The sequence below is a fragment of the Notolabrus celidotus genome, chromosome 21, assembly GCF_009762535.1.
Source record: "Notolabrus celidotus isolate fNotCel1 chromosome 21, fNotCel1.pri, whole genome shotgun sequence".
Lineage (NCBI taxonomy): Eukaryota > Metazoa > Chordata > Actinopteri > Labriformes > Labridae > Notolabrus > Notolabrus celidotus.
The window spans coordinates 23522644-23550346 of NC_048292.1; the positions used below are offsets into that span (position 1 = coordinate 23522644).

General features: G+C 42.2%; 1 protein-coding gene across 1 annotated transcript in view; it reads left to right on the forward strand.

Annotated features, from left to right (window-relative positions):
* The window catches only part of nav3 (neuron navigator 3), a 292564-nt gene that overhangs the window by 105537 nt on the left and 159324 nt on the right, over window positions 1–27703 (forward strand). The window contains exons 4-5 of the mRNA XM_034673746.1: window positions 6809–6881; window positions 15752–15926. Of these exons, the coding sequence (XP_034529637.1) occupies window positions 6809–6881; window positions 15752–15926 (248 nt within the window). The remainder of the gene's footprint in view (window positions 1–6808; window positions 6882–15751; window positions 15927–27703) is intronic.

The following is a 27703-nucleotide window of genomic DNA, read 5'->3' on the forward strand; positions in this document are numbered from 1 at the left end:
GGGATCGGTGGAGTGATTGAGGCGAGACCAGTGGAAGCACAAGTGTCAGCCTGAAGGGAAGAGTTGACAAAGAAGTGATGGACAATGAGAAGAAGACGAAGAGCAAGTTCGGTGAAAAGATGGCAAGTGCAGCGAAGAACTCTGAGCTGCCATGTCCTTCAGTGTTGGCTTTTCATTCTCATAAAACACACAAACAGTTCCAGCCTTTCATTTACAAAACCTCTGGGCAACAAGTCAGTGCAACAAGCAGAGACATTTGGCTTTCACTGAGAGTAAATATTTGTCTTTCATCGCAGCTCAGCTCAACAGAAATGATTAATAAAGTTTATATTGGCTGTAAAAAGCATCCCGGGTTATGTGTCGCCTCAGCATGAGCAATGAGTTCTGCCTCATTAGTTTTCAAGTGCCAAGAGGAATTATTAGGTACAAAAGTGTATATTCATCTTCTGAATATTCTGCCTTTTATGCTGAATGGGAGAATAAAGCAGTCTTTGAAACAGGGACAGGACTAAGGCCAAACTGATGTTTGTAAGCTTTACCTGGTATTGATTTTGATCTGCTGGATAAAAGCTTCAAATGATGACACGGGGGTTCTGAAGTGAAGGATTTCGATTTGTTTGGCTCTCTGTGACTCATCACTACACTTTGATTTCTGCCCAAAGCAGATAAAAGTCTGAAGAGATGCTACAAAAGCCAATCAGCTCTGTGCTTGATTTGGTGTCCTCATGGGACATGAAGAACCCACAGCCTCCAACATCTGTCTCTGACCCTGCTGATGATTCAAACCAGCAAGAACCAGATACGAACGAGCTCCATGTTCATCTCTGTGTAAAATAACTGAATCAATATTGACAGCATTCAGAAAATAATCGCTGGCTTGATCGCAAGACAGATTGGAAAGAAAAACTAAAAGTCATCTGAGTCATCGCAGAGCTCTGTTTGTGAAGCTTGAGTCATCTGTGTGTCTGTAATACAGCCTGAGGGATTTAAGGTGGCATGTATTTTCCAGTGGATATGTAACATTTTGGGCTAAAACCCTTCAATTATGGAGCTGTGCTCATTGCTGCAAAGTGCTAACGCCTGGTTTTTCCAGTCCTGTCTTGAAGGTGGTTGTTTTCTGTGGTGATTAAGGTGTCGGCCCATTTGTTCCTGACAGTCGCATCTAATGGATAACACTTTCCAATTCCAGTCATCACATATCAGTCACTTAATAGTGCTAGAAAAGCCAAATGTGCCCCTGCACACTTTTCCCTGAAGGAGTAGAGGAAAATGAAGCCGCAAACATCCAGATATAATGAGAATCTTTTTTAGTTTACCAAGTCTGATATTTTTACAAGTGCAGGAGAGCTTTCAAAACACTGAACTGTGCAGGAGTACACAACTTTGCAGAAGGAATATACCAAAAGAAAATGTGAAGTGCAGTCAGAGATGAAGACGGTCCTATTTTATAGAACTAAATACTAACAGAGGTGTAGAGGAAATGTACATCACCATGATTGTGAATTTACATTTTCTAGCTGACATGACCTGGCTCACAAGCCATGACAAAAACAGGAATACACGGTCGACTGAATAGTGAAAAGTGTATTTATAACAAAAAATTCAAAAAACTCAGGACAAAATAAAAGGATGATGATAAAATTGAAGTAAACACAGTTGAAGCCAACCAAACAAAACAATGCTGCCATACGGAGTGTCCTGGCAAGGACAAGAGAGAGTGAGAGAGAGTTGACTGTCGGCTTATCTGCTCCAGAGGGACTGGACGAGTACTCCCAGGTGAGGTGATTCTCCGCCCACCAGCTACCTGCAGGAAAACAAACAGCACCAGCAAAAGAGAGACAGACAGCAGGCCAGTAGGAGGGCCAAATCAGTTCAACCAAATCAGCAAGCTTGTGGCTTCTGTTGATATCACAGTGGAAGAAAGTCAATGAGCAGAGCACACAACAAAAATGTGCTGGCTTAAAGGTTTAGTTTAATTGTGGTTGTATGACGTACTTGTCTGTAGTAAGTGTGTTACCTACAGGGGATCTTGGTCAAATCGGCCCCTTTACCCATAGACAACACTACCCATGAAGGAAGTGTTGTTTGATATATATATATTTTTTTTTAAATCCAGAAAGTATCGAACTTCATTTCTAGATCTTTACAGTGAGCTTTGGGATAATGGTTGGCAAGAATGTGTAGCTGAAGCACTTGTAAAAATTTAAAAAATCAAAAAGTGGTATGGCCCTTTAACCGATCAGAAAGATAAACCGGAGGGAATTATGTTTCTACCCGGAATAGAACAACGTGACAAATAGTGTCAGCTTTTAAAAGACCCACATGGTGTCTGTAGAGCTTTCTGATTTCTCACATCCTATCTCAGGTGATGAAGTTGCTGGATTGTCTCATACATTACTTTAATTTTACATTTGTTGATCTGATAATTGTTGTCAAAAGTTGCAATAACCACGTTTTACTTCAAAGACTCAGTCTTGATTAACACTCGCCATACACTAGCAGTCAAAAATTTGGACACACCTTCTCATTCAATGTTTTTTATTTATATTCATTATTTTCATCATTGTAGATTAACACTGAAGACATCAAAACTATGAAATAATCTGGTTTTACCATAATCTGGATTACAACAGTAGTCAAATAGGGCTATCCATTGTGTACTAACCCTACCTCTGAACAACACAACTGATGGTCTCAAACACATTAAGAAGGCAAGTCATTCTACAAATGAACTCTTGACAAGGCTCATGTTAATTAGAAACCATTCCAGGAGACCACTTCATGAAGCAGACTGAGAGAATACCAAGAGTGTGCAAAGCTGTCAGAAGGAAAAAGGGGGCTACTTTACAGAATCTAAAATATAAAACATATTCTGCTTTGTTTAACACTTTTTTGTTCATTAAATAATTCCATATATGTTCTTTCATAGTTTTGATGTTTTCAGTATTAATCTACAGTGTTTACAATAATTAAAATAAATACAAACCCTTGAATGAGAAGGTGTTTCCAAACTTTTGACTGGTAGTGTAGATGCTGACATGCCACCGGAATTTTCACCTGTTGAATGCTTTCAATGTGAATAGTAGCATAAAATTTTGAGTTAGTATTAGAAACAAACACCACACAGTTCTGATGTAACAGTAAGAGATAAATGGTGACGATAAGGTTGATACAAGAGAGACAATGACTGACAAAGTGGATTATAAACTAGAGTTTATAATATAATATAATATAATATAATATAATATGATATAAACTAGAGTTTATAATCCAGAGCAGTAATTGCAGATTTGGCAACTAACAGTGGAAACTGTCATAAACAGCCAAGTGCTAATCAACTATCTCCTCCTCTCTTCTCCTTCATACCTGCCCCCTTTTTTTAAAGATATATTTTTGGGCCTTTTACAATTTTCATGACAGAGGGAGAGGACAGTGGATAGTGTAGGACAGTGGGAGAGCAGGGGAATGACATGCGGGAAAGAGGCCGCAGGCTGGATTCAAACCCGGGCCACCTGCTACATGGGCACGCAACTTAACTGTTAGGCTAAGTCCGCACCCTCATATCTGCCCCTTTTTTGAAAGTAGGAATGCTGACTCATAAGGGATTTCAGGGATGATGTCTGAGGACAGGTTGGAGCAGTGAGTGTGGTTTTATACTCGGAACTCGTCGTGTCACCCAGCCGTGCTACAAGCTTTCCTCTGCTGTGCTCTGCTGCCTGTGTCAGTTGGAATCTGATATTATGATTTGGTGTGTGGCTCTATAAACGAAACACAGAATCACTGAAACTGATTATCACAGAAACTTAACAGCTCCCCTTCATTATACTTCAAGGCCTCGTGGCAAGTTTCCTTCCCGCAGTGCGTGTAGCACATGTGCCCTTGTGTCACTCCTCGCAGCAAGCTCTCTTTTTCCTGCTCTTAAGCACTTCATGATTGGGTGAAGTGTGCCTCATCAAAATGCCCTTTTTCCAAATTGCTTTTAATGGCTTATGCGGATCCGTCTGATGCCAGCCTGCGTTGGAAAAATAAATGACTTCGGTTTCTTGAGAAGCTGTTACAGGATGCCGCAAAGCCATAACCGCCCACCAAACTAGCAGTTAAACATCGCCAGGACCGTGTGGAACATTAATGCACAAGCCGTCATCAACGCCTTCAATCATTATTCCGCTTGTTTACGTCATTTTAGAGTTAAGGCCATGTAAAAACAAACAGCGGTTTCGTCTACAAAGCTCAGGTAATCCATTTAGAGTGGAAGAACATGCAGGTTTCATCAGATACTGAAGAATGAAGAGAGATTTACTGTGTGTTTATGAGTTCACTGCTTTATCACCTATTTAACCAGGCTTTAAACTTGAATCTGAACTCTAATAGAGCTGTCATTTGAGTAAAATGCTCATTATCATGCAGATATTGCTGCTTACATCTTATTCCGGTGAGGAGAAAGGCTTCAGCCCGTATCGTCCTTGTGGTCAGTCTAATGAAGCTCCAGTCTAATGAGCATTCACTGCTCAGCACATGTCTTTCCACATAGAAACTTCTAACAGTTTGTGTGGGATAATCAAACCAGCTTGCAGCGGGCCCACATGTGTCAGTCTCTGTGTGCAGCATGTTGAAGCCCACATGTGAGGGGGTTTGATGCCTGCTGTGGGAATGTGTGTGGCGTCGGGGAGTGGGAGGTTGCAAGCCGTGCCGGGCAGATGGAGGAGCTCTGTGCGTGTGTGACATCTTGTCCCGTAGGGCTCCCTGTTGATACAGCCCGTGTAAAAACATCAGTCTGTGGAGAGAAAGTGACAACGGGGAGGGAGGTGCTCTTCCTCAACAAGCGGAAGGTGTCCTTGAGCAAAGTGCTTCATCAAGAGCGCAGCTGCACCGAGGCCCGGAGGATGAGGATGAAAAGTGCAGTTTGAAGAGAGTTTGCTGAAAAAAGAGCATGTGTTGTCAGGAAGTTCAACACATGCTTGAACATTTTTGTAAAAATAAACAACAGAAAAAAAAAAAAGTAAAGGTTTGATTGTCTCTATATAACTAGCAAACAAAGGAGAAATGTTCTACCTTAGAGGCATCCAGAATACCATCATTTAAAGGCACAGTGAGGAGTATTTACTTGATGTTGAAATAGATTGGTTATTTCTTAAGCTCCTCCAAAACGACGCCCCCGCTCACATCCAAATACCATATGATGGTGACTGATTCAGAACAGGTCCTCAGCACATTGATTGCGTTTTGCACTACGTCAACTCATGTCTCACTCAGCGGTGAGAAAACACCAAAACATTATCACAATGAAAGTTAAAAACACAAACAAATATGAAATGTACGCGCAGGAGGCGGGAAGAACGGCAGGACAGGATCTGATTGGTTTCATAATTTGGCTCCTGATGGCAGGGATTGGTTGGTGTTTTCCCAGGTTTACTCCGGCTGTAGATAGCAGCTTTTTTCACTCTTTTTAAAGTACAGATTATGTATTGATTACCATCGGGACATAAAGATCATTTTAACCAGTATAACAAAAAGTGTATCTAAATCTGATTGCCAACCCCAGCTTTAATGTTTTGTTCTCAAGGCTGATACTGGTGCAGGAATAGCAAGAAACTCTACAACCAGGGCTTTGCTAGCTAAAAGAGCTAAATGGCTATGAACAGAGTTGCTCTTTGAGGGCTAAAGAGTTAAACTGTGTGCATATTTACATTATTCAGACATTTATTGGCACACCGGAGCTCACATCATGACACTTGGGGCCAATATACAGCATTACTATAAGATAACCATGCTAAATCGATGGTTGTAACAGTAAAATGATTTGTAAATAGTTTGAAAGAATTATGTTGCAGTCACAAAGGCTGTTATGTTGAAGCTTGTTATGAGTACACAACACTTGTTCTCTTGAGAATAAAAACTTTCTGTTGTTTTGTACATCATGACAGGCACTGCTCTTAAATAAAGAATAAACGGCCAATTAAATTCTCATTATTAAGCCGGGGAGGGCAATAAAGTTCAGCTCAGTCACAGTTAGAGAAGCATCAGCAAGTATCTTAATGGTTTGTGTGTAAATGTGACTCATTATCTTCATTTTTAGTATCTCTCTGGCAAAGAAAGACATAGAGGGATGATGACTGAGAGAGCGAGAGTGGAGTCACAGCTCATGAATCATCATTGCCCGCTGGACGTCTGGCTGAGTTGCCCGGTCTGCCCTTTGTGTGGCCTTGGCACGCTGCGCTGAAACGGAGCGCTCCCACCTTTGACCTCATCATAACAGACCTCCTGAGGGGCGTTGGCGGCTGGCCATCAATGCTAATGAAGCAGCCCGCTAGCAGAAATCCCCCTCATAGCTTCTGCCTCAGTGGGCCTTTGTGAGACTGACACTAGTCTGCAGAGATGACAGTTGTTGGCCTCGCTGTGAACGCCTCGAGTGGGCAACACTGACCCATGACCGGTCTTTGTGTGAAGACGTGTGTGTGTACATTCATTTCACTGTATATTTATTTCTGTCTGTGGGATTGTGAGTTTGCTGCACTAATAAATTGCCATATCAGTCGATGTGCATGTATGTATAACAGTGTGGGTGTGACATGACGAAGCTGTGTAGGTGGCGTTACGCTGCGGTCAGTATGTCATGCCGTCGGGTGCCAGGGTCGAGTGGGGGTCGGGTAATTGCAGCACAATGATGTGCTTTATGAGTGATAATTCTGACGTTCCTCATCCCCCGAGCCCTCTAACCCAAGACATTTGGCCTCATTGAATTTAAAGTATCTTCACATTCTTGCTGTGTCTGTCCTTTGTTACTGACCGTCTGCTGTCTCCTCCACAGATCGAGAATGTGGACGCCTGCCTTAGCTTCCTGGACGCCAGAGGAGTGAATGTACAAGGGCTCTCAGCAGAAGGTAAGAAGAATAAACAATTCACGGCATCATTATGTACACTCTTTATTGGATCAGCGTAGCAGCAGAAGAGGGACCTCCCTGTTCTATCTCTAATCTCTAGAATTGGAAAATGCATTTGGTTCCAAGCACCACCCAATCGTCTGGGTAGGTTTCCATTTCTTCACAGCACCAAACATCTCCAAAAAGCCTGTTTCCAAGACACACTATTATACTTCACAGCAATGGAATTTACCAAGTTGGTATCAGGGTGCACAGTTTCTCCATTTCAAGCTTTCACCATGGCAGTGTAGGCAATCATTAGGGCATCACAGGGGATTTTGAGGGGATAAGAACTGCAGAGAGGGATCTGACTCTAACCATTTGAGTATACTGTACAGGGCTTAAATGACAGCTATGACTACAGCAGAGGTTTGTGTTGAGTGATTGCTCACCAAATTGAGTGATAAGCTAAAATTGTCCTGAACAAAAATACTCGTCAAGTTTCCTAAGTGTGTGTTATGATGTTTTAAACTTGCCTTTCATTCTAGAGGAGTAACCCGAGATTCCCTCAAAGCTGTAAATTAATCAAACTGTTGACAGATTTTTCACTGTGTGCTCAAAGGTAATTGTAAAGGCCTAAGGGAAGAACACCAGTGAGAAATGTTGCATTGGACTTTGTGAAGTGAACCCTTTGACCCCAAGGGCACACACCAAACCAACCATACAAGAGGAGGAGCAGCAGCTTGCATGATCACATCAGGGGAGTAACTTTATCTGTCCCATGAAAGCCAGGTACCTCAGACTCTGGGAGAAAGGCTTTCTTTGACAATGTAGTAAGAGTTGTGGAGTCCTTTTTGTGTTGGGGTTCTGGAGGATTGGAAACCCTACTTCCTTGTCATTTTGCAATGCAAATGGTTGTAAAGAGCAGAAAGAAAGTTCCCAGGAGAAACTCTCATTTGTCATCACAAATATAAAAACACAATAGTCCCTAAGCACACAATATCACGTTAGGTTATCATGTAAACCTTCCCCATGGTTTGTCTCCTTGAAGTTACCACCTAGGGATTTAGTCAAATCCTATTGACACAAACAGTTTCTCAAAAACCAAGTGTTAAAAGATGAGAACATGCACTTGAAGGTACCTTACATTGGACTTCCACCAGATCCTTGTCCGTTCCGTCTCTGATCTGCTGCACTCTGGCTCCGTGCTCTCTCGTCAGTCAACGCACCGGTTGCGTTTTCAGAACTGAGCACGGAGCAGGACCACCGGACAGCTGGAGTCATGTGACCAAGGTTTTCCCACGGTAATTACTGAATCAAGGATTCTCCTCCTCCTCTCCTCATCCATGTTGTCTTTATGGTCCTTTGAAAACCTCTGACCTGTTGACTCCAGGCCTGGTTCTGCTCATCATGACGGTTTGTTGTTGTATTTAAGTTAAATACGATCTGGTGATAACGCAGAGTGTTTTATTCTGAAAATTAACCGGTGCCTGACTTCCTGTCCCGCTCCATCTGCTCTGTTGAGATTGATGCGTTGTGCTCCGGCATCCAACAAAAATAGAAGTCTTGTGTAACTGATCCGTAGGGCAACTGAGCTGGTCCAGTTGAAGTTAACACATTGACTAGAATAGAATCCGATCTGGTGCCGTGACCGATCAGAGACGGACGGGACACGGATCTGCTGGAATTTGGCCATTAAAGCAAACCTTGTTTAAGGAAAGGAAAATTATACCAGGGTAACTTAAACTGACCTATATCCATGTTGAAAGTAATAAAAGCTGATATAGCTGTAAAAAAAAAAGCTAAAGGCTAAACAGACTTTGTTGTTAGAAAGGATGAAAACAGACGTTTAAATGTTAAAGACTACCCTGAATCAGGGTTTAGGGTACCTTCAAAAGATCTTTTCATGATTTTTAAAAATACTGAATACTGACCTTTTCACAGATTATAAAGAGATGCTTGACAGTCACATCCTTGTGCAGCTGTGAGATCAAAAAGGAGTGAAGTTCTGATATATGACCAACAACTATTATCAGAAAGTAATGGACAATCTGTAGGATAATGCATAAAAACTGTGCAGACTTTGTTGTTTGATTAAAAGACATGAATTTCCAAAATGTCAAACCTTTGTTGGATAATATCTGTAGCTTCTTTTACAACTTAGTCCCCAAACTTTATTCTTTCTCTCTGACTTGTGTTTCCTTTCGACCTCTTTTATACGTCCGAGCATGTCTCAATTATTCCAGCAGAAAAAATCCCCAGTTGTTTTTTAGGACCCATGTTTTCTCTGCTCCCCTTTAAACATTAAAGAGGTGAGCATGCCCTTCACCCTTCCACCGGCAGCAGAAATAGTCTGACAGCCTGACACACTGACCGACAGCTCTGAATTCACTGCTTGCCCACTGCAGCACTAAAAACAGCAAAGTGACTCACTAGGCCTGGAATTTCAAAGTGGGTCTGTAAATATATGGGCTATTGGGTTACTGTGTCCATCGCTGTTGCTGCTGCGTTTCATCACTCCCTTCACTCAGTCCATCTTTCTCTCCATCATTCTCTGCCTTTTTTAGCCTGATTCTGGAGACCAGCTCCACATGTGTCGTGTATGTTTGTGAGCTGAATTAGACGGCCATGCTTGCCCTCTCATGTCTAATTGAATCAGCTCAGGGATTTCCAGATTCTGTTGGCTTGCATATGCAGTCTTTATTATCCTTTTACAAGGTCTGGGAATCAAACAGAGTGGAATGTTTGATGTACATCGAGGCACAGTGTATTTTTTTTCCTGAGTCTACTTATTGTAATAACCTCTCCTGTAGTCTCCTTGCATCTCTCTGGTGGCAGGCTGTAAACTGAGGTTCCGGAAAAACTCATCTTGTTGAAGAGAGTTATGGTTCCCCTCAGACGGTTCCACAAAGAGGAGGTTAAAGGCCATAATGAAAATAGGTTTGAAGTGCTCTTTGTTGAATGTGGAGAGTTTTAATGCTTCATATAAGTATGGCCGTAACTTTGTGGCGTTTTCCACCCAAAGGTTTGTTCCCAGTTCATCTACAGGGAACTAGCTTGTCCCAAACCAATCCCAAAAACTATTGGGGACTTTTATACAGACATTCATGTTCCCCAGAGGATCAACTATAAAGACTTTGTTATCCTCTGAGTTTTTATCTACCATTTCTAGCAACTCAAACGCTTCACTCATCGTCCTGTCAGTGTCATATAGCTCTGTAAAGATATTCATGGTTCCCAGAGGAGTTATCCTCATCACTCTAATGAAACCACCCCGTCCATTCATTGCTACCAAACTTTCCACTCCTCCAGGGAAATAAATCAGCATCTACCCGACAAATAGGCACAACGTTTTTTACAGGCATGCATTCTCCTGAGGGGATGTATCCCGATGACTTTGATGATCTCCTGCCTGTTCATGTATTGCTACCAAACAGTCATTTATCAATCATTGTATGTTGATATGAACCAGAAGGAGTAGTGGAAAGTTTTTCACAGACATTCATGGTTCACAGAGGATGATTTACAGTGCCTCTATGTTCTCACTGATTCCAATAAGTTATACTTTTCACTTATAAAGTGAAATATTTCAATATTTCAATATTTTCTTGACATATTGGCACCAGTTTTTAAATGACGTTCATGGTTCCCAGAGGATGAAAATTGATAACAGTAGTGATTCCTTCACTTTACTATCACCTCCATCATTAGGTGGCTATTTGTGATCTCAGAGGTCAAATATTTTAACGTCTATAAGATGGTTAACCACCAATGTAGGACGGACTCAAGATGAATTTTTAACCCCCCAACATTTTATTCAGCACCATCATCATGACATGAAGTTAAATGTTTCACTCAGGTGTTGAATCATGCTAGACACACATAGGCTGAAGGACACCTCTGCAGTGCCCAGGAGGCAATCTGGCACCTCTCAAGCTACCTACCCACTTTCTAAACTTGGTCTGAACCGGGACTTGAACCAGTGGCTCTCTTGTTCCAAAGCCAAGCCCCCACAGACTGACCTACTGCCATCCCAAACTAAAACAGGGAACATGTTCAACACTATTCCTGAAACACATCAGCATGTGTGCATGCATTGATAACATGTGTTTAACTTGAGCTACAGGATAACCATAAGTGTGGATATAGATTCATGGTTTTTGTAATGTGCTGCTTAAACTCAGTGACTCAAAGTCTTGACCTCTTTGCACAAAAAAAATTGTAATAAAAATGTGCAACAACAAAGTTGTTTTACTACCTGAAATGTGATAATTATCCACAGGAAGTTCGGTCTACCGGTACCAGCACTAAAAACTAGGTGCCAAACTCCAAAACACACATTTCCTGTAGTTGATAATGGGTTACAGTGAGGGGTCCTTACAACAGGCTATTAAAGCCTCTTTCCACTGCAGGGTCTCTGCAGCTGGGACCTTAGCAGAACAGGCCCAGAGCAACCAACAGTTTGACCTCCTCACCACAATAAAGCCCTTTCTTCTTGATCTCAGTGGGTGCAAACGTTTTGTTAAGTGGATCTGATTTCATTAGCCTACTTCAACACTCATTTGTGCTGGGTCAAAAAGGGGTTCTCACTTATTATCTGACCAGAGGTGGAGGCCGAGGCTGAGGCTGAGGGACAGGCTGTTGCATCTCAGTACGGTGTAACTGTATAATAAAGCATGGCTGGAAAACTAAACACAACAGTTGAAAAGTAGTTGTTTGAAAACTTGATTGGAAAGTCAAGCAAAGAAATGACAGCCAAGCTTACACAAAGAAGCTTAGGCCAGGAGAGTGAAGGCAGTGCCAGCTGTGGAGAGAGACCCTGGCTGGACTTGTTTTGTATTGGGATTAAACTCGAGACAGGTTGATTAAGTAGGTAAGACAGAATTTATTATTCCTAAATGATCACATAACTTCCTTCCTCTTTTTTTTCCTTGTTTTAACCAGCTGCACTACAAACTTTGCTTCACCTCCTCCAGCGTCCTCTGTGACTCATGAACCACCTAACCGCTGCAAATAATCAGAGAAAAAAACTGAATGAAACCACGTCAACCACTTTAAAGACCTCCAGAAGCAAAGGCACATTTTCATTGAGCCTGGGCCAGGCAGACACACTCACCCTCCTACACTGCCTCAGAGATGCAAGAGCCCTCTTGCTTGCTGCAGATAAAAAGGCTCTGTGCTGCTGACAAAAAGTGTCTGTCGCAGTGTCCTACTGCTGCCTCTCTGAATCCATCCGTCCTGTTTTCCATTACAACTTCCCACAAAACTTCCAGAAACTTGAAATGAGTGCAACGAAAGAGAGCAAAAGGTGACACTGTGTGCAAGTTTTACATCAAATTTGCAGCAGACACACTCTCTGAGTTTTTGGCCGGATGTGAAGCTGAGCTGCAGACTATTGATGGTCAAGTGGAAAATGTCAGGAATGATCACATCTCATATACATCATATTGAAAAGAAAAGCAGTGGGGTGCACTTCTGTGTGAGTTACCAGACGTGTGCCTGAAGTTTGAGGAAAACCAACCATGTGATCCAACTTGTGATAGTCCTTTTCAAGCTTGAAGTCTTCATAAGTCCCCTGTCAGTACCTAGACTTTTGTGAACAGTGTGCAGCAGCACCAGAGTAGTTACAAGATAAGGTCTGATAGGCAGGGCTTGAGGATAAAGCCTGATTTATACTTCTGCGGGGAATCGATGGCGTAGCCTATGCCGGTGGTCCGAGTTGCTTCCATACCTACACAGAGACCTACGTACATACGTAGCTGACGTGCACCTCCTCCACAAGCCCTTTGATTGGTCCACTCGGCAGCATTGCATTTCCCTGATTTACAGCACATCAGGGATCCCCGCTCATCGGCCGCACATCGGCCATGTATTTCATCTCCTCCTCTCTATTCTTCATGTAGTAATGTCTGTATGATAAACAGCAAGAGTAAACACAGATCGTAGCGGGGCCGGAAGCAGGCAATCTATCAGAGAGACTGCACTGCCCTCAAGCGTTACGGCTGAGAAATGCTGCGCGACACGGACACATTGACGCACAAGTATGTGGTGCTCATGTCCACGTCAGCCCCGGCTGCGTAGGAGCGATACAGAAGTAAAAATTTGCCTTAATGAGATCACAGTACCAACTGGAAAGGTCTAATCACATCAGTTTGTAATGCAATGCTGAGTAATTATACCCTTAAATGAGCAGAAAGTAAGGCTCCAATGGTTTATTATACAACCTATGTGCAAGGTGACACACATTCAGACTTTAAAAAACTCTTACCAGCTGTTCTAGAGCTAACATCAACATCTAGGGCAACTTTTTTAGGGATTGATGAGGTTTCATTCCTCTGCACGTCCTCATCATTATCATTTCTATCACTTTTACAGTTGACACAAGTTTCAGTCCACAGAGGCTCGTCGGTTGGCTGAATCTGCAACTTGTTTCTCCCTAAAGCACAGAAAACGCTGCTGTTCAGACCCTCTCTGAGGCCCAGTATAAATTACCGCCTCTGGGTGTTAGAAAATGGAAAACACCCCCAAGAGATTAATCTCCTCCAACTTTCAGTCTCCACACAGCACAGCCATGGATGGCTGGCGGAGAATGTTTGAGCCTTTCCAGATTAAAAATCAAGTAAAAGCTCTGTGTCAGCCGCTGCTATCCTTCCTGCTGCTCTGTGTGCCAGCTCTCACTGAGAGTTTGATATGAAAAGTCCATTTCACAAATGGGTGCTTTAGCGATGGTGATCAATTCTTCCTCCGCTGACTGCTGAATCCCGTCCCGGCTGTGTGCGGGGGAGTTTGTGAGAATTGCATTTGCTTGAGTTTTGTCTGGGATGAACTGTTGAGGATGAGATTAAAAGGCCAGACAAAGTATCTCATTGATTAGGAGCTTTCTTGTTGTTGTCAGCGCTGCGTTCATGAAAGGTAACTTTATCTGCAGGGCTGCTGTTTCTCAGAGAATCTCTGTTCTAAACAGGATTATTATCCATCTAGATCTGGTTCAGAACTGTTGCTTCCTTCAAGTTTATGTTGAAGATATCCAGGGTCATTGAAGAAGTCCCCTTGAGGTCCGTAGAGGAGACCCAGAGCTAGAGCAGGAAGCTGCAAACTCTGCAAATACAGTCTCAAAATTACTCACCAGTATCTGTCATTCAGTTAATGCTTGCAGCCAAATTATTGATAAAAGTCTCCTGATCTCTAAAGTGAATGGTCTCATTGCTTGAAACAGTAAATAACAAACTGAATGAAGTGGTCTCAAGAAGGGGCTGTGAGCTGAGCTGCATTGAGCTTGTCTGGAGGTCTTGATCCTGTTCTCAGAACAGAAATCTATCAGTGTTAATTGCTTACAAGGATTTTACCAATTTATGAAAGGCTCCCTCCTGTACAGATCAGAAGGAACTTGTGATTAATACCACTGAAATACTGAAAGCAGTATAACATCAAGAGCCAGGTTTTGGCCGTTGAGGCTGTGAGCTGAGCTGCCACTAATTTAAGCACCTGACTACAGTCTTTCAGATTAAATTATGATTATACACTACCAGTCAAAAGTTTAGACACACCTTCTCATTGAATGGTTTGTATTTATTTAATTATTTTCAAAATTGTAGATTAATACTGAAGACATCAAAACAATGAAATAATCTGGTTTTACCATAATCTGGATTACAACAGTAGTCAAATAGGGCTATGCATTGTGTACTAACCCTACCTCTGAACAACACAACTGATGGTCTCAAACACATTAAGAAGGCAAGTCATTCTACAAATGAACTCTTGACAAGGCTCATGTTAATTAGAAACCCTTCCAGGAGACCACTTCATGAAGCAGACTGAGAGAATACCAAGAGTGTGCAAAGCTGTCATGAAGGAAAAAGGGGGCTACTTTACAGAATGTAAAATATAAAACATATTCTGCTTTGTTTAACACTTTTTTGTTAATCAAATAATTCCATATGTTCTTTCAAAGTGTGATGTATTTGGTTTTAATCTACAGTGTTTACTATAACTAAAATAAATACAAACCCTTGAATGAGAAGGTGTTTCCAAACTTTTGACTTGTAGTGTATGCCAGTGAGAAACACTGAGAAAGTAGTCATCTTGACCTCTTTAAATGGGGAGCAGAAATGTGATGCTCAATTAAACAGAAAATGTAGTTTGACTTACTCAATTCTGAGTACGGTACAGTCCTGGAGATATCTGATTTATCTTCTTTCAATTTATCTGTGGTGCTGTTTTTCAGCTCTTCACCTTATTTGCACCATTTTCACTTATCAACAGAAAATGTGTCTCTTCTGCCCTCATCCCATCACTGTATTAACAGCAGTTCCTCATTCCAAAAGCCCATCTGTGGTTAATGTTACTGTTTATTTTCGGTTGTTTTCTTCAGACTCATACACGTCTGCTCGTAAGACATAACTCCTAACGTTCCCATGCTGAGCTTCTCTCTTAAACAAACCAGCTGTGTTAGCTCATGTATGAGAGCAGATGCTATATTCTGGAACTATGACAACTGTTTGTGCTTATGGCCAAACTTATAGACACAGTGAGTGTTAGGTGAAGCTGAAATGTTATAACCCTGCATGTTATATACAGCATATCAATTTGTACCCCTTTTTTTTTCTTACACTTTCTGCAAAACAGCTCCGGTTAAGCTTTTCCCAAAGTGCCTTTTTTCTTTTCAAAAAGTCAACATATGTTCAGTTTACGGTGTTTGTAGAGTGAAATAAATGAAACGTAAAAAGTGATTTTTGGCATCACAGAGCTTTTGTGCATGAAAAGAAAAGAAAAGCGCACTTTTAAATAGAAATGACTTTATTCCTTTAGAACGATGAAGGGAAACTCAAATGATGAAGTGTTGTTTGTGCCACAAAGCGCTCCAACTCTCCTTTCTTTTCTCTCTCCAGAGATCAGGAATGGCAACCTGAAAAGCATCCTGGGCCTCTTCTTCATCCTGTCGCGCTACAAACAGCAGCAGCAGCAGCAGCAGCAGTACTACCAGTCCCTGGTGGAGCTCAGCCAGCAGACCAGCAGCACAGCACCGTCCACCAGCAGTCTCAAGACACAAGAGATGCAGTCCAGGTATGTTACGCTGCAGTTTGGTGTTGGTTTGGATCTTATCTGGGGCAGAGGTAGCACAGAGGTCATCGAAGCCAGCTGATGTCACTGGCTTGAATTAGAGGACCAATTATTTTTTAGGATCGATGCTGGAATAGCGGATGGCTGATTTATTGCTTTGAGATGGTTAATTAGGTCCAGTTAGAGGTTCTGTAAACAGGAATCTGACGGGCCGCCTCTCAGTGGTGTTGAAAATGAAAAACAGCCGTCAAGGAAAATGTTTCTCATTAGCGTTTTAGCTGCATCAGGAAGTTCTGACAGGGAAGAGTCACGCTGGGTGAATGCACAGGAGAGGAGTTACATTAGATTAATACTTTCATTACAGCTCTAATGTGGATTGTAACAGAATATGTTTAAAGAGGCAAGTTAGAAGATTTATATAAAGATGTATAGAAAGCAAAGGACAGCAGTTTTTTTAGATTAGCTTCGCACACATTTGGCGTCAACTTTGGACAGAGCCAAGCTAGCTGCTACCTCCTCTTTCGTATGTGCTGCTGGCCGTTGAGCTCTGGCTGGCAGAGATGCTACAGAAAGGATATCCTGCACACAGTCATCTATGTCACATGGGTTTGGCTGATACATGGACCCTTTAGGACAGGGGTTGCCAAAGTGTGGGTCGGGACCCCCAAGGAGGGGGTCGCAAGACACCATTGGCGGGTCGCGAGATGTCTTCCAGATTTGTTTTACTTTTTTTAAGTAATCTAAATTTCACTTATTTTACCCATTATTGTAAAATATAGACAAAAATAGTAGTTACATTTGAAAGAAAACCCAGAAAATAAGTACATTTCATTAGTTTTCTGCCTTTCCTTGTTGCCAGATGACTCCTAAAGTTAGGGTTAGGGTGTTAGCTAACAGTTAATTAACAAAAGGATCAGTAGCAGCAGGTTAATCCACAGCAGCACAGGCAACACAGCCACATGTGCATCTAGGTAAACTCATTTTGAAGTATGAAGCAACATTTAACCACTTCGAGGGGGTCACAAGTCTTTGGCACCTTTATTTTGGGGGTCATCGGCTGAAGAGTTTGGGAACCCCTGCTTTTGGAGACAATCTGCAGACACTCCAGTCCAATGAACATTAGCCACAGCTTTTCAAACATTGAACATCAGACAAGTTGAGAGCAAGTTGACACGTTCAGTCTCTGTTTCAGCTCTGCAGCCTTTAAAATCTGGAATCAGATATTTCTCTTCTCTTATAAGATCCTGCAAATAGTTGTTTTTTAATGAGAAACAATAAAATTGCAAAGGGAGTAAACATTGTGTGTCTTTGCATAAATTGAATTTTTGGACGGGTAAAAAGAAACAGACAGAATGTATAAACCATTTCTTATCCCTGGTATGAGATAATCTTTGACATATGTTCTCTGAGCTCTCTGTGTTTGAGTTGCATTGTGGGTCATGGATGAAACAGGTTTGACAAGAGGGAAGCAAGTGTGGAATAAAAATAATATCCGGTTGTGCTGCATTGATTTTTATCTGTTCTTGAGTTCAACTGTGTTTCTATTCCAACAGTAAATCAATGAGGAACTCTCCTCAGTGATGTGACGCGTACTTCATTTAGTAGCTGTAGGTTGATGATACGAGGAAGACCATGTTTATTTATGAGGTCCTTTATGATATGAAGACATGCCTTGTACAGTAGGAGTGTTGGCATTCAGGCAGCTAAGCAATAAAAGGCAGTAAAAGCAGATGAGGCCTGTGTTTGCGTGGTGTGTGTGTGTCTGTGTGTGTGATGTAAATAGACAGATCAGCCCAAGAAGAGCATCTAAAGGAAGGCCTGAGATGCCACACATGAGCAGCATTCCCGCTGACCAGATCAAGTTTCTGCACTGCTGCTGTGTTTGGCAGTGCTGTGTGTGTGTGTGTGTGTGTGTGTGTGTGTGTGTGTGTGTGTGTGTGTGTGTGTGTGTGTGTGTGTGTGTGTGCGTGCGTGCGTGCGTGCGTGCGTGCGTGCGTGCGTGCGTGCGTGCGTGCGTGCGTGCGTGGCGGTGTGTGGCGGTGTGTGTGTGTGTGTGTGTGTGTGTGTGTGCGTGCGTGTGTGTGGCGGTGTGTGTGTGTGTGTGTGTGTGTGTGTGTGTGTGCGTGTGTGTAGCGGTGTGTGTGTGTGTGTGTGTGTGTGTGTGTGTGTGTGTGTGTGTGTGTGTGAAATCAGTGCAGCTCGAGCAGTTAGTCTCAGTGAGTAAGATGATATTGTGGAGAGCTTTGGCCTGCTCTGTTTGGACGAGTAAGGAAGTGGTAATGGAGGGGTCAGCGTGTGGTGTGTGTGTATGTGTGGGGGGGTCATTAGGGGCACAGCTGCCTGCCATTCTCACAGTCTTGCCTCCCCCCCTCTGCAACAGGTGGAGAGTGCCCGCACACACTTACATACAGAGTGAACAGTGAAGTTCGAAGCACACTGCTGCAACAGTTATATACTGATAAAGCCGTTACAGACGCTGCACTTTTTACCGCCGTAAAACAAGAGGACGAGTCTGATGACAGGCTGGTCCAGGGAGGTATTATTTGATGACATATTTGAAGCCTCTCCTCCCAGAAGAAGGCAGATGAGTTCCTGGAGGAAGTTCTTATTTAAAGACCGTCTCTGTGAAGTGATTCAGTTAATTTCCAAACAGACCTTCTGCCCCTGCTGTCCACTGGCCCTCAGTAATGTCTTCTTCTCCTAGGCTAACAAGTTAATAAGGCTGCAGCTGAGGTCAGAGGATCAGTACATGTCTGTCAGTGATAAAGTAAGCCATTAATCTGGGAGTTTTTTGGGGGGGAAGTCTGGGCCACTCGACCTCACTGTGAGGCTCAAATAGAGTCTGAAATGTGTGAGACAGAATGAAGGCCAGGAATCAGAGAGAGGAAGTGATGCTGCTCATGCTGGTTTTCCTATCACACAAACTGTGTAAAGACAAATGTGTTAAGAGTAGAGTGGCGGAGCAAACCATGACATGTCATTGTCCAATCGGATATCATGCATCAGATGATCATGCTTTTGATTAGTCTGGAATCCGTTATAATCTCACTATACGCTCTTTAAAACTGATGGCGAATCGGTCTCCTTTCTTTTCTCTTAGTTGATGTAAATTTTAAAGAGATTTGTTGCCACAGCTGTTTGATTTGCAACTGTATTGAAAAGATGAAAAGCAGACATTTGTATTGTTTGCGTTACTCTTTTCTTTGAGTCTATCAGCTGATAACAGGAATATATTTTGTCTTTTTCAAGTATACAATCTTTTCAGCTGCAAAAAGTTAATAAAAGTTGCTTTTACTTACGTACTAACAAGCCTTTAATTTCCGTCACAGTATATGTAGCAGTATATGCGAGCAAAAACCTAAACAAGTGCAGCTTGTCGAAGTGTCAGATAGGCGTATCTGTGTGGATGTATTTCACTGATTCAGAGGATAACATGATGCGATTAGCAAAACATGTACTGCAAGTTCTCTGAGAGGAGGAAAGAAGTCCTCAAGTTTTAACACCACAAATCTTTTCAGTCATTATAACAAAATGTATGGAAAACTAAGAAGCAGTAGCTGCAGCTAGCATCAGCACCTGAAAAAGTAGGATGCTTTAGTCCCAATTTGAGAACAGCGTATTCTTGATGTACTTCCTAAATAAAATGACAGCTGAGGAGTTAGAACTTTTCTTTGGGCTGAATTTTGGGGAAAGTTGGCACTGGACCTCAAGAATATTCCATTTGGTGGAGTGTTGTAGCCACAGAAGATGAAAAGTCTTTGGTTTTATTCTTAAAACAAACTGATAGAGAGTAAACATGATACAGTTTTCTATTGTGGCGTATGAAGATTTATCCATCTTCAGAAACAGTTGTCCTTTAAAGGTGTTTTTTGACTGGTGGACCCAGGGTCTGAATTGTATTTATTTGTACTTTACCCTGAACTAAAAGGTTATTGTGCCCCTATTGTTGTCTGTGTTTCGACCGCGGGCTGAAGTCCCGGGTTCATTGGCAAATCAGGCCAGTGACGTATAGAGAGAAAAAAAAGACCAGTAGGGCAGTAGTAGTAAAGTAGTTCTAAAAGACCCTGGAAATCTTTGTCGAAATGCACCTTAAAGGGCTCAAAATGCCTTTAAACATGTTTGTATTGAGGCATGCACATTTTAAATGCCACATCATGTAGAGAATATATTTTGGAAATACAGGGGAGAGAATGACTTCTTACATTTTATTTGTCATTATTCAATAAGTCAGGAGTTTTGTTTTCTGTGAAGTTCCCTTCAGGTCATGTCTGTTTAAACGAGATGATAAAAGCTCTGATAAATGAGATCAATTAAAGGATATTTTCTGTTATCCCGTTTAATGATCCATGGCTTACAGGAACAATGTTTCACATTAGCTGTGACATTATGTATAGTGTGTATCTCACCTCGGTTGTGAGACTGTAGTTTGTTTGAATTATCCTGTATTCCAAATAAAGTCTACGCTTCATCCACATTTTTCATATCCACCATGATCCGTCAACTCTAAATCACATTAAAGAAATGTTGTAATGTTCATTTGTTAGAGGGCTTTATGCCTGACTTCTCTTCCCTCCTTTTCATCTATCTCTGGAAACACTCAGATGTAATTAAACGTATTCATAAAAAAACCTTCAAATTCTAATTTTCCACAGTGATGAATTTCTGTAATCTCCAGCCGACCCTGAAGATTTGGCATGTCTGAATAACTTCATGAAATATAAGATAAGCCAGAAGAATGGATGTTTTAAATTAAAAATGTTAAGCTTTTTAAATTATCAAATTATCTGTCTGACAGATTTACACAGACACACACGCACACACACGCTCACACATTTGGCCTACTGAACATCTACAGTTGTGCTATGGGGAGCTTTCTATAGACAGCACCTGCTGGTTTGACTGGTGTCTCTGGGGCAGGGTATGGGAAGTGTGTGTGCGTGTGTGTTGGAAGGGAACTCCCCATTGGACGGCTCACGACAGCCCGGAGCCACAGAGGTTTGCAGGGCTGTAGAAGGCAGGGGGGCCCAAGCCTAGCAGGGTACAGCAAACCCTCCCTCTTTAACTCAACATGTCCCAGGGCGAACAGGTTGACCCCGTGGTGTGGCGCTCCTCACGCCTGCCCACCGCCGTGTCTCGCGACAGGAAGAGCCGTTTGCCATATGGGAGAGCAAACAGTCTGGCCAAGCCCGACTCTTCTCCTAGGTACAGTTTTAGCTTGTGCAGAGTGTGTGTGAGTGTGTATCTAGTAACCTTGAGGCAGCAGAGTTTGGATCCTTTTGGAGTACACAGTTTAAGGAGGATGGATTAGTGTCAGTGGCATCATGAACTGGTAAAAGGTTTGGTTCTACTTGGCATGTTTGCTAGACTATCATACATCATCATCAGATATTTATTGTACATACATATGACTATTTCCTTGGAGTGTTTTTGCCGTGGGATATTAACACTGAGGAGTTTCAGTAGAAGTCTTTCAAGTGTGTTGCACTCAGATCTTTGATGAGTGGAGTACTACACATCATACATCTATAATGACTGTTGTCTCTGATAGACACGTTGTTAAGGGTGTTTAAATGGATGTAAAATCATCTTATTAAGATACTACAGACACCCTTGTTTCAATGTAGTTTCTTACTATCAGTCTGTGTTTGTTTGCTTTTACCATCTTCCCGAAATAAAACTTTGCAATTTCACTTTTCTTCATTTTACTTGGATCCGAAAGTCCCTTTATAAACAGATTTTATTTTTAAATTAATATTTTGGGGGTTTTTACACCTTTCTTTTATAGAGGAGAGTACAGTGGGTATGAAACTGGGAGAGGGTGGGGGAAATAACATGCGGGAAAGAGGCTGCAGGCTGGATTGGAACCCGGCGTGCAGCTAAACCATTAGGCTGAGTACCCGCCCATAAACAGATTTGAAGGAGGAAATTTGTATATGTCTGTGTGGTCGGGATACTTAGTCGTTAAATGTTGTATTGATGTTTTTTTGTCAAAGGTAGTAACAAGTTTCTCATTGATGAGACAATATTTTGGGGGGTTTTATGCACGAGGGGCACAGAAGGAGAGAATAAGAAGGGGAACCATTTAACACACTTTCCCCAAACCGTCTAAAGTCACTAGAAGTACTTGTTGCATGGAGGCATAGCTTTTTGTACCTTTCTCTTTGACAGAGAGCTTTTCTTCTCGTCAAAATCAGCTGTTTGCTATTTCTCCTTAAGTATTGCTCAGGCTCCTCGACCCTTTGCCCAATAAGGCTCCACAAAGGATCAGTGTGGATGTTTAGATTGTAGTTGTTGATGTTTTGGCACTGAAGGGATACATGTGAGATAAATGCATGATCTTCCTCATGTTCTGTATATTCCTCTGTAATGTCTCTACCATGAAAGCCACATGCATCATAGCTGCATGGAGGTCAATTATGATACATGGTGCTAAATAAGAAGCACATTATCACGCAGTGGCTCTTGAGTTGACATCGTAACTGGCAGGAATGCTGGCAGCAGGGTCAAAACATGGGTGCTTATGACGGACCCTGCCTGCACACCAAGGTTAGATGACATCTTATTACTTGCTGCTTTGGCTCTTAGACCTTGTGTCTGCCCTAAGTACTGCTACCAACTCAGACTTCGACTAATATTTTTGTCATTTAATTGTACAGCAACTGCATCCAGTATGGCTTAAATGTGCACTGTTTTGTCATGGAGCATTAGACGGAGGCCTTGTTGATGTATGTTGTATTTGAGTAGAAGCGGCAGACTGTATTCCCCTCTCCTTCTCTTTTCCGCCACCGCCACCCTGTTCCCTTTCCCTTGTCCATGATCCTGACCTAATGTCTTCTTGTGTCTCTTTTTCCACACTGGAAAGATCTGAAAGCTGTGGGTTGGGTTACACTCCAGGCTTGGTACCACTGCCTGCATGTTTCACTGCATTTTGTAAAGTTTGAGTTAAGAGGGAGGAGGTTGAGATGAGTCCTCTGGTGGAAATATCTGCACCCTATCACCCCTGATGCTTTTTACCATAAACTGTTTGCCACACTGACGTTACTATCGCTCAAGCTTCTGCAGCCTTTGTTGCATTATAAGACAACCTGTGCACCTCCTTGTGTATAGCCCAGCACTTCACTCCCACTCCTAGCATGACCAGAAAGAGAAAATCCGATGGAATTTAAAATGTTTGAGGCTTCATTCTTGAGAGAAATGTGGTGGACAAATTTAAGCTAAATGAATCTCTGCCTGGCCTTGTCTGTTCTGTTCCTATGGAGTTCTAGTTCAGGGTATTTAATATGGAGAGGTATTTTAAGTGATCCACATACTTAAACTGGCAGTGAAATATGTAATGAAAGAGCAAGGTCAAAAATAAACACTCATGAGAGCAGGTGTCCTCTCACAGTTTATGTTCGCTGCGGTTCGTACACACACTTTTACTACAGCTCAGAAGCAACATCAGTTTGTTGAATCCTTGTCTTTTCACAAAGCATAAAAGTACAATCTTCCAAGTCACAATTTTTTTGTGACAGACCAGCCACCTTTCTGCCTTAATAATAATAATATATAGCTCCTTTCAAGAAACCCAAGGTCCCTTCACAGGGTCAGGTAGGGGGTCTGGGGGGTAGTTAGGAACAACACTAGCTAATGGGTAAAGGGTCCTTGAGGAAAAGGTGCGTTTTGACTGCTTCTTTAAAACTGTCCAGGGTTGGGGCGCTGCAGATGTCGGGAGGGAGAGAGTTCCACAGAGTAGGGGCTGCCACACTGAAGGCTCTGTCTCCAAAAGTCTGCAGCTTAGTCCGGGGGATGGAGAGGAGACCCAAGTCCGAGGACCGTAGGTTCCGGGATGGAGTGTGTTGGTGGAGGAGGTTAGCCAGGTATTGGGGGGCGAGGGCATACAGGTATTTGTAAGTGAGGACGAGGAGTTTATAGGAGATGCGGTACTTAACAGGGAGCCAGTGGAGGTGCATGAGAGTGGGGGTGATGTGCTGCCAGGGCTTAGTTTGTGTGAGAACCCTGGCAGCTGAGTTCAGCACATATTGGAGCCTGTCCAGGGCAGTGCTGGGTACCCCGAACAGGACTCCATTGCAGTAATCCAGCCAGGAGGTTATGAATGCATGGACGAGACTCTCTGCAGCAGAATCAGAAAGGGATGGATGCAGACGGGGGATGTTTTCAGGTGGTAGAAGTTCCTCGGTGGCATCACTGCAGCATGTAAAGCTGCTGATATGATAATGAGAGGCTGCTTGGTATTTGTACTTGTTCAACATACTTCTTATGCACATTTATTTGGTGTACTATGTCTTGTTGCTTCCAGATATAGTTTTATGTCCCCTGGATGTCCACCAAGTTAGATCCAATGGAATCTGACTTTATGTTAACTTTGTTTGCAGCTGTGTTTTCACCGACACTTTAAGTATCTGTGAAGATATCCTGGTGTGGGCTGAGGGGAAGTTTGGGAAACAAAGGAGAACACATTACGTTTCCAGACATCATTAACCAAACTGTTGTATCGTACACTTCATCAATAACATGATATAAGGCCCCTATAATGGGAAACTGCCCTGAACTTGTTCCACTGCGTTCTGCTGTCTGCCCTGAAGCTCGTTAGCATAACACCGCATCATGAAAACCTGCAAGGTCAATTAGAAATGTACAATGACTCTGCACTTCATTGCAGGTGGTTTCAAAGTAAGTTAAACAGTCCCGAGGGAAAGAAGTAAACAGCGAAGAGTGTGTGTGTTTGTGTGTGTGTGTGTGTGTGTGTGTGTGTGTGTGTGTGTGGTGTGTGTGTGTGTGTGTGTGTGTGTGTGTGTGTGTGTGTGTGTGTGTGTGTGTGTGGTGTGTGTGTGTGTGTGTGTGTGTGTGTGTGTGTGTGTGTGTGTGTGTGTGTGTGTGTGTGTGCATGTGTGTGTGTTTGTGTGTGTGTGTGTGTGTGTCAGTTCATCTGTGTGAGAGGCTGGAGAGGAACGGAAAGATAAAGAGACACTTTTAGCAGAATAGACAGCTTATTTATATTCCGCTCACCACCTTAAAAGATCCTTGTCGTTCACAGTTCGACCTCTCTGAACAAAGCATTTAATATCACACTCTTGCCCTGTGGCGGCTGGTTTTGATTCCGCAGAATGATGAAATTTATTCAAGATATTGACTAAAATTCACCTCAGCAAGGCCTAAAACTTCTGCACCAGTTCTCCTTTATTATAGGAAGAAATGATGCATGATTAAGTGGCTGCCAAAATATTCATCAGTAACAGATTTTATTAAAGTCATGGCCAAAGGGCTGCACGGCCTACTCCTTATAATACCAACTTCTGATGGTGATGTTTTGAGTAACAGTGCTTGCTCTGTTGGTTCTCCCATGATATTTCAGTGCCAAACTCATGTTTTATTCACTTTGGGTCACTGTGTCAGTTAAACGCGTTAAATGTTAAAATGTAAAAGTATAATTTACAAGCTGTTAACATTCAAAGTGACAATTGCATGCTAAAATCAGACAGAGCAGAAAATAAGATGTGTTGACTGCAGTGTGTCATGCAGCCACTCAGTATAGGTAGTTTATTGTCCCTGTCCACTCTCACTCACCAACGCCAAAACGGCAGCCCACAATCACAAAACAGAGAACAAGTTGTTCTTCGTAGTCAGAGAAGAAGGCTGTCTAAACAGGCTGCTGGTTTTTGCTGCTTCCTCAGTCCTCCATCTGAGCATGGTGTTTACTCTTCTGGTGTATGGAGGACAAAGTTTGAGACGGTTAAGCAGTGAAATAAGTGAGGATCTGTGGCTGCTTCCTCAAGTGGACCTGACTGGACAAGTCTGTTGAAGGTATGAATAAAAATATGCATTTAGCTCTTTGTGCTATGAGCTATCAACATTTTGCTAGATGGGGAGTTTAAACAGCAGATTGTTTTTCAGGTGAGTGGTACCAAAGAGGAGCAATTTGATTTTTTTTATTGCAAAAATTGAAATTGTTAATATTCCCTTGAATGTCTAAAAAGTAAGTTTCTTTATTCAAATGAAGCTAAAGTGACAACCATATGGCAACCATATTGACTTGTGAGATCAAGCTAGTAATGTTAGCATCTACATCCCGGCTTCTGATATAATGTTGCACTTGATATGAAAGCAGCTGTATTTGGCTTTTGATGGAAATCTATTCAGTAGTTATGTTAATTTAAAGCCAGTTATAATACATTCAGTCAATCATTTTGGTAACAATATTCAGCTTCTGATTACATCAGTTAAGCTAGTAATATTTGCAACCATAACTCTAACCAAAATCTGTCATGCTAGTACCGTTAGCAATGTTTTTCACCTTTTGTTTTTATTTTTCAAAGTTATATTTTTGGGCTGTTGCCTTTATGATAGTACAGCTGAAGAGAGACAGTAAAATGTGCGGAGTAGAGAGTGGGGGAAGACCAAGTGGCAACCTCCGGTCTAAAAATATGAGTCCAATGTGGAAGTGCTAAAAACTGCAGTTCATCGAGTGTCCACTTGAGGCTGGCTCAGGAAGTAACAGAAACCACATCCACACCAATTCAAAAAAGCCGATCTTTACAGCAGAAATAAACATGTTTGCAGCCTGGTACAAAAGACGAATGTAAGGCCCGCCTCTTTACGTCACAATCGCTCGACAGCAGCAATATGGCTCCTGCCGACAATTGGCTTCAAAACAGCGCTTCAGAAACAGATGCATGACGTCACAGATACTACGTCCATATCTTTTACAGTCAATGGGGAAGACATGCAGCAAATGGTCGCGGCCGGGAGTCGAACCGTCCATCTCCACGTTTAGGACTATCGCCTTTGTATGTGGGCGCTTAGACCGCGAGGCCCCTTTCACCCTTTATTAAAAGTATTAAGCTAGTTATATTAGACAATATTCAGCTTTTGGTAAAATCCATTAATGTAGTGATATAAGCAACTATATTGTATTTTTCAAATCTGCTAAGCTAGTAATGTTAGAAAACATATGTGGCTCTTGTTAGCTGTTAAGCTACACATGTTAGCAATCAAATACAATTGTTAAGGTGCTTTGTGGGCAGCAACATTATGCAGCATTTATTTAGTCTGTTAAGCTGGTCATTTTAGCAACTATATATGGCTTTAACAGCAACATTGGACCTTTTTATTAGCGTGTAGCCGACAAGTATGCATGTTATTTTGTCTGCATTTCTTAACTTGTTTGGTAAGAGTTAGCTAAAAAGGCATCGTATTTATTTAAATGCTAGCTTTGACACTTAATTCTTAATTCCCATCAGCAACCGTTCTTTATTCATCGCCATTGAGGAAAGAGTGTTTTTCAGTGGTTTTAACAGTAATGACATAAAAAGACATTTACAAGCTTTTACAGCAATTTATTTATAAAAAGATGTGACTTGTCGATAGCCAGGCATACTTTCAATGGAGGCTCTGTTCCTGCAGTTTATGGCAACAAGTGAGAAACACTCACATGGTCTGCGAGTCATACAGTTCACACAGGATGTTCCACTCAGAACATTTACACACAGAAGTAAACAACAGCCTTGGCACCTGGCCTTCAACTTTTCATTGTTTACAGGGGTACGGATGGTGATTAAAGGCATCTCTTTGTTCATAAAGCACTCTACAAGTAGCTTAACTACTTCCTGTCAAACATGAATGAAGAAGCTGGCCTGAACAGCCTGCGTTGATTCCCGTCTCTGTGAGTGACTAACAGTGAGTGTTGGGTTGTAAACTGTGACTTCTGCTGCGGGCATTTCCTCGGCCTCGGCCTCGTGTGTTGTGTGTTTTGGGGTTTTTCTTCGAATGATGCCACCAAG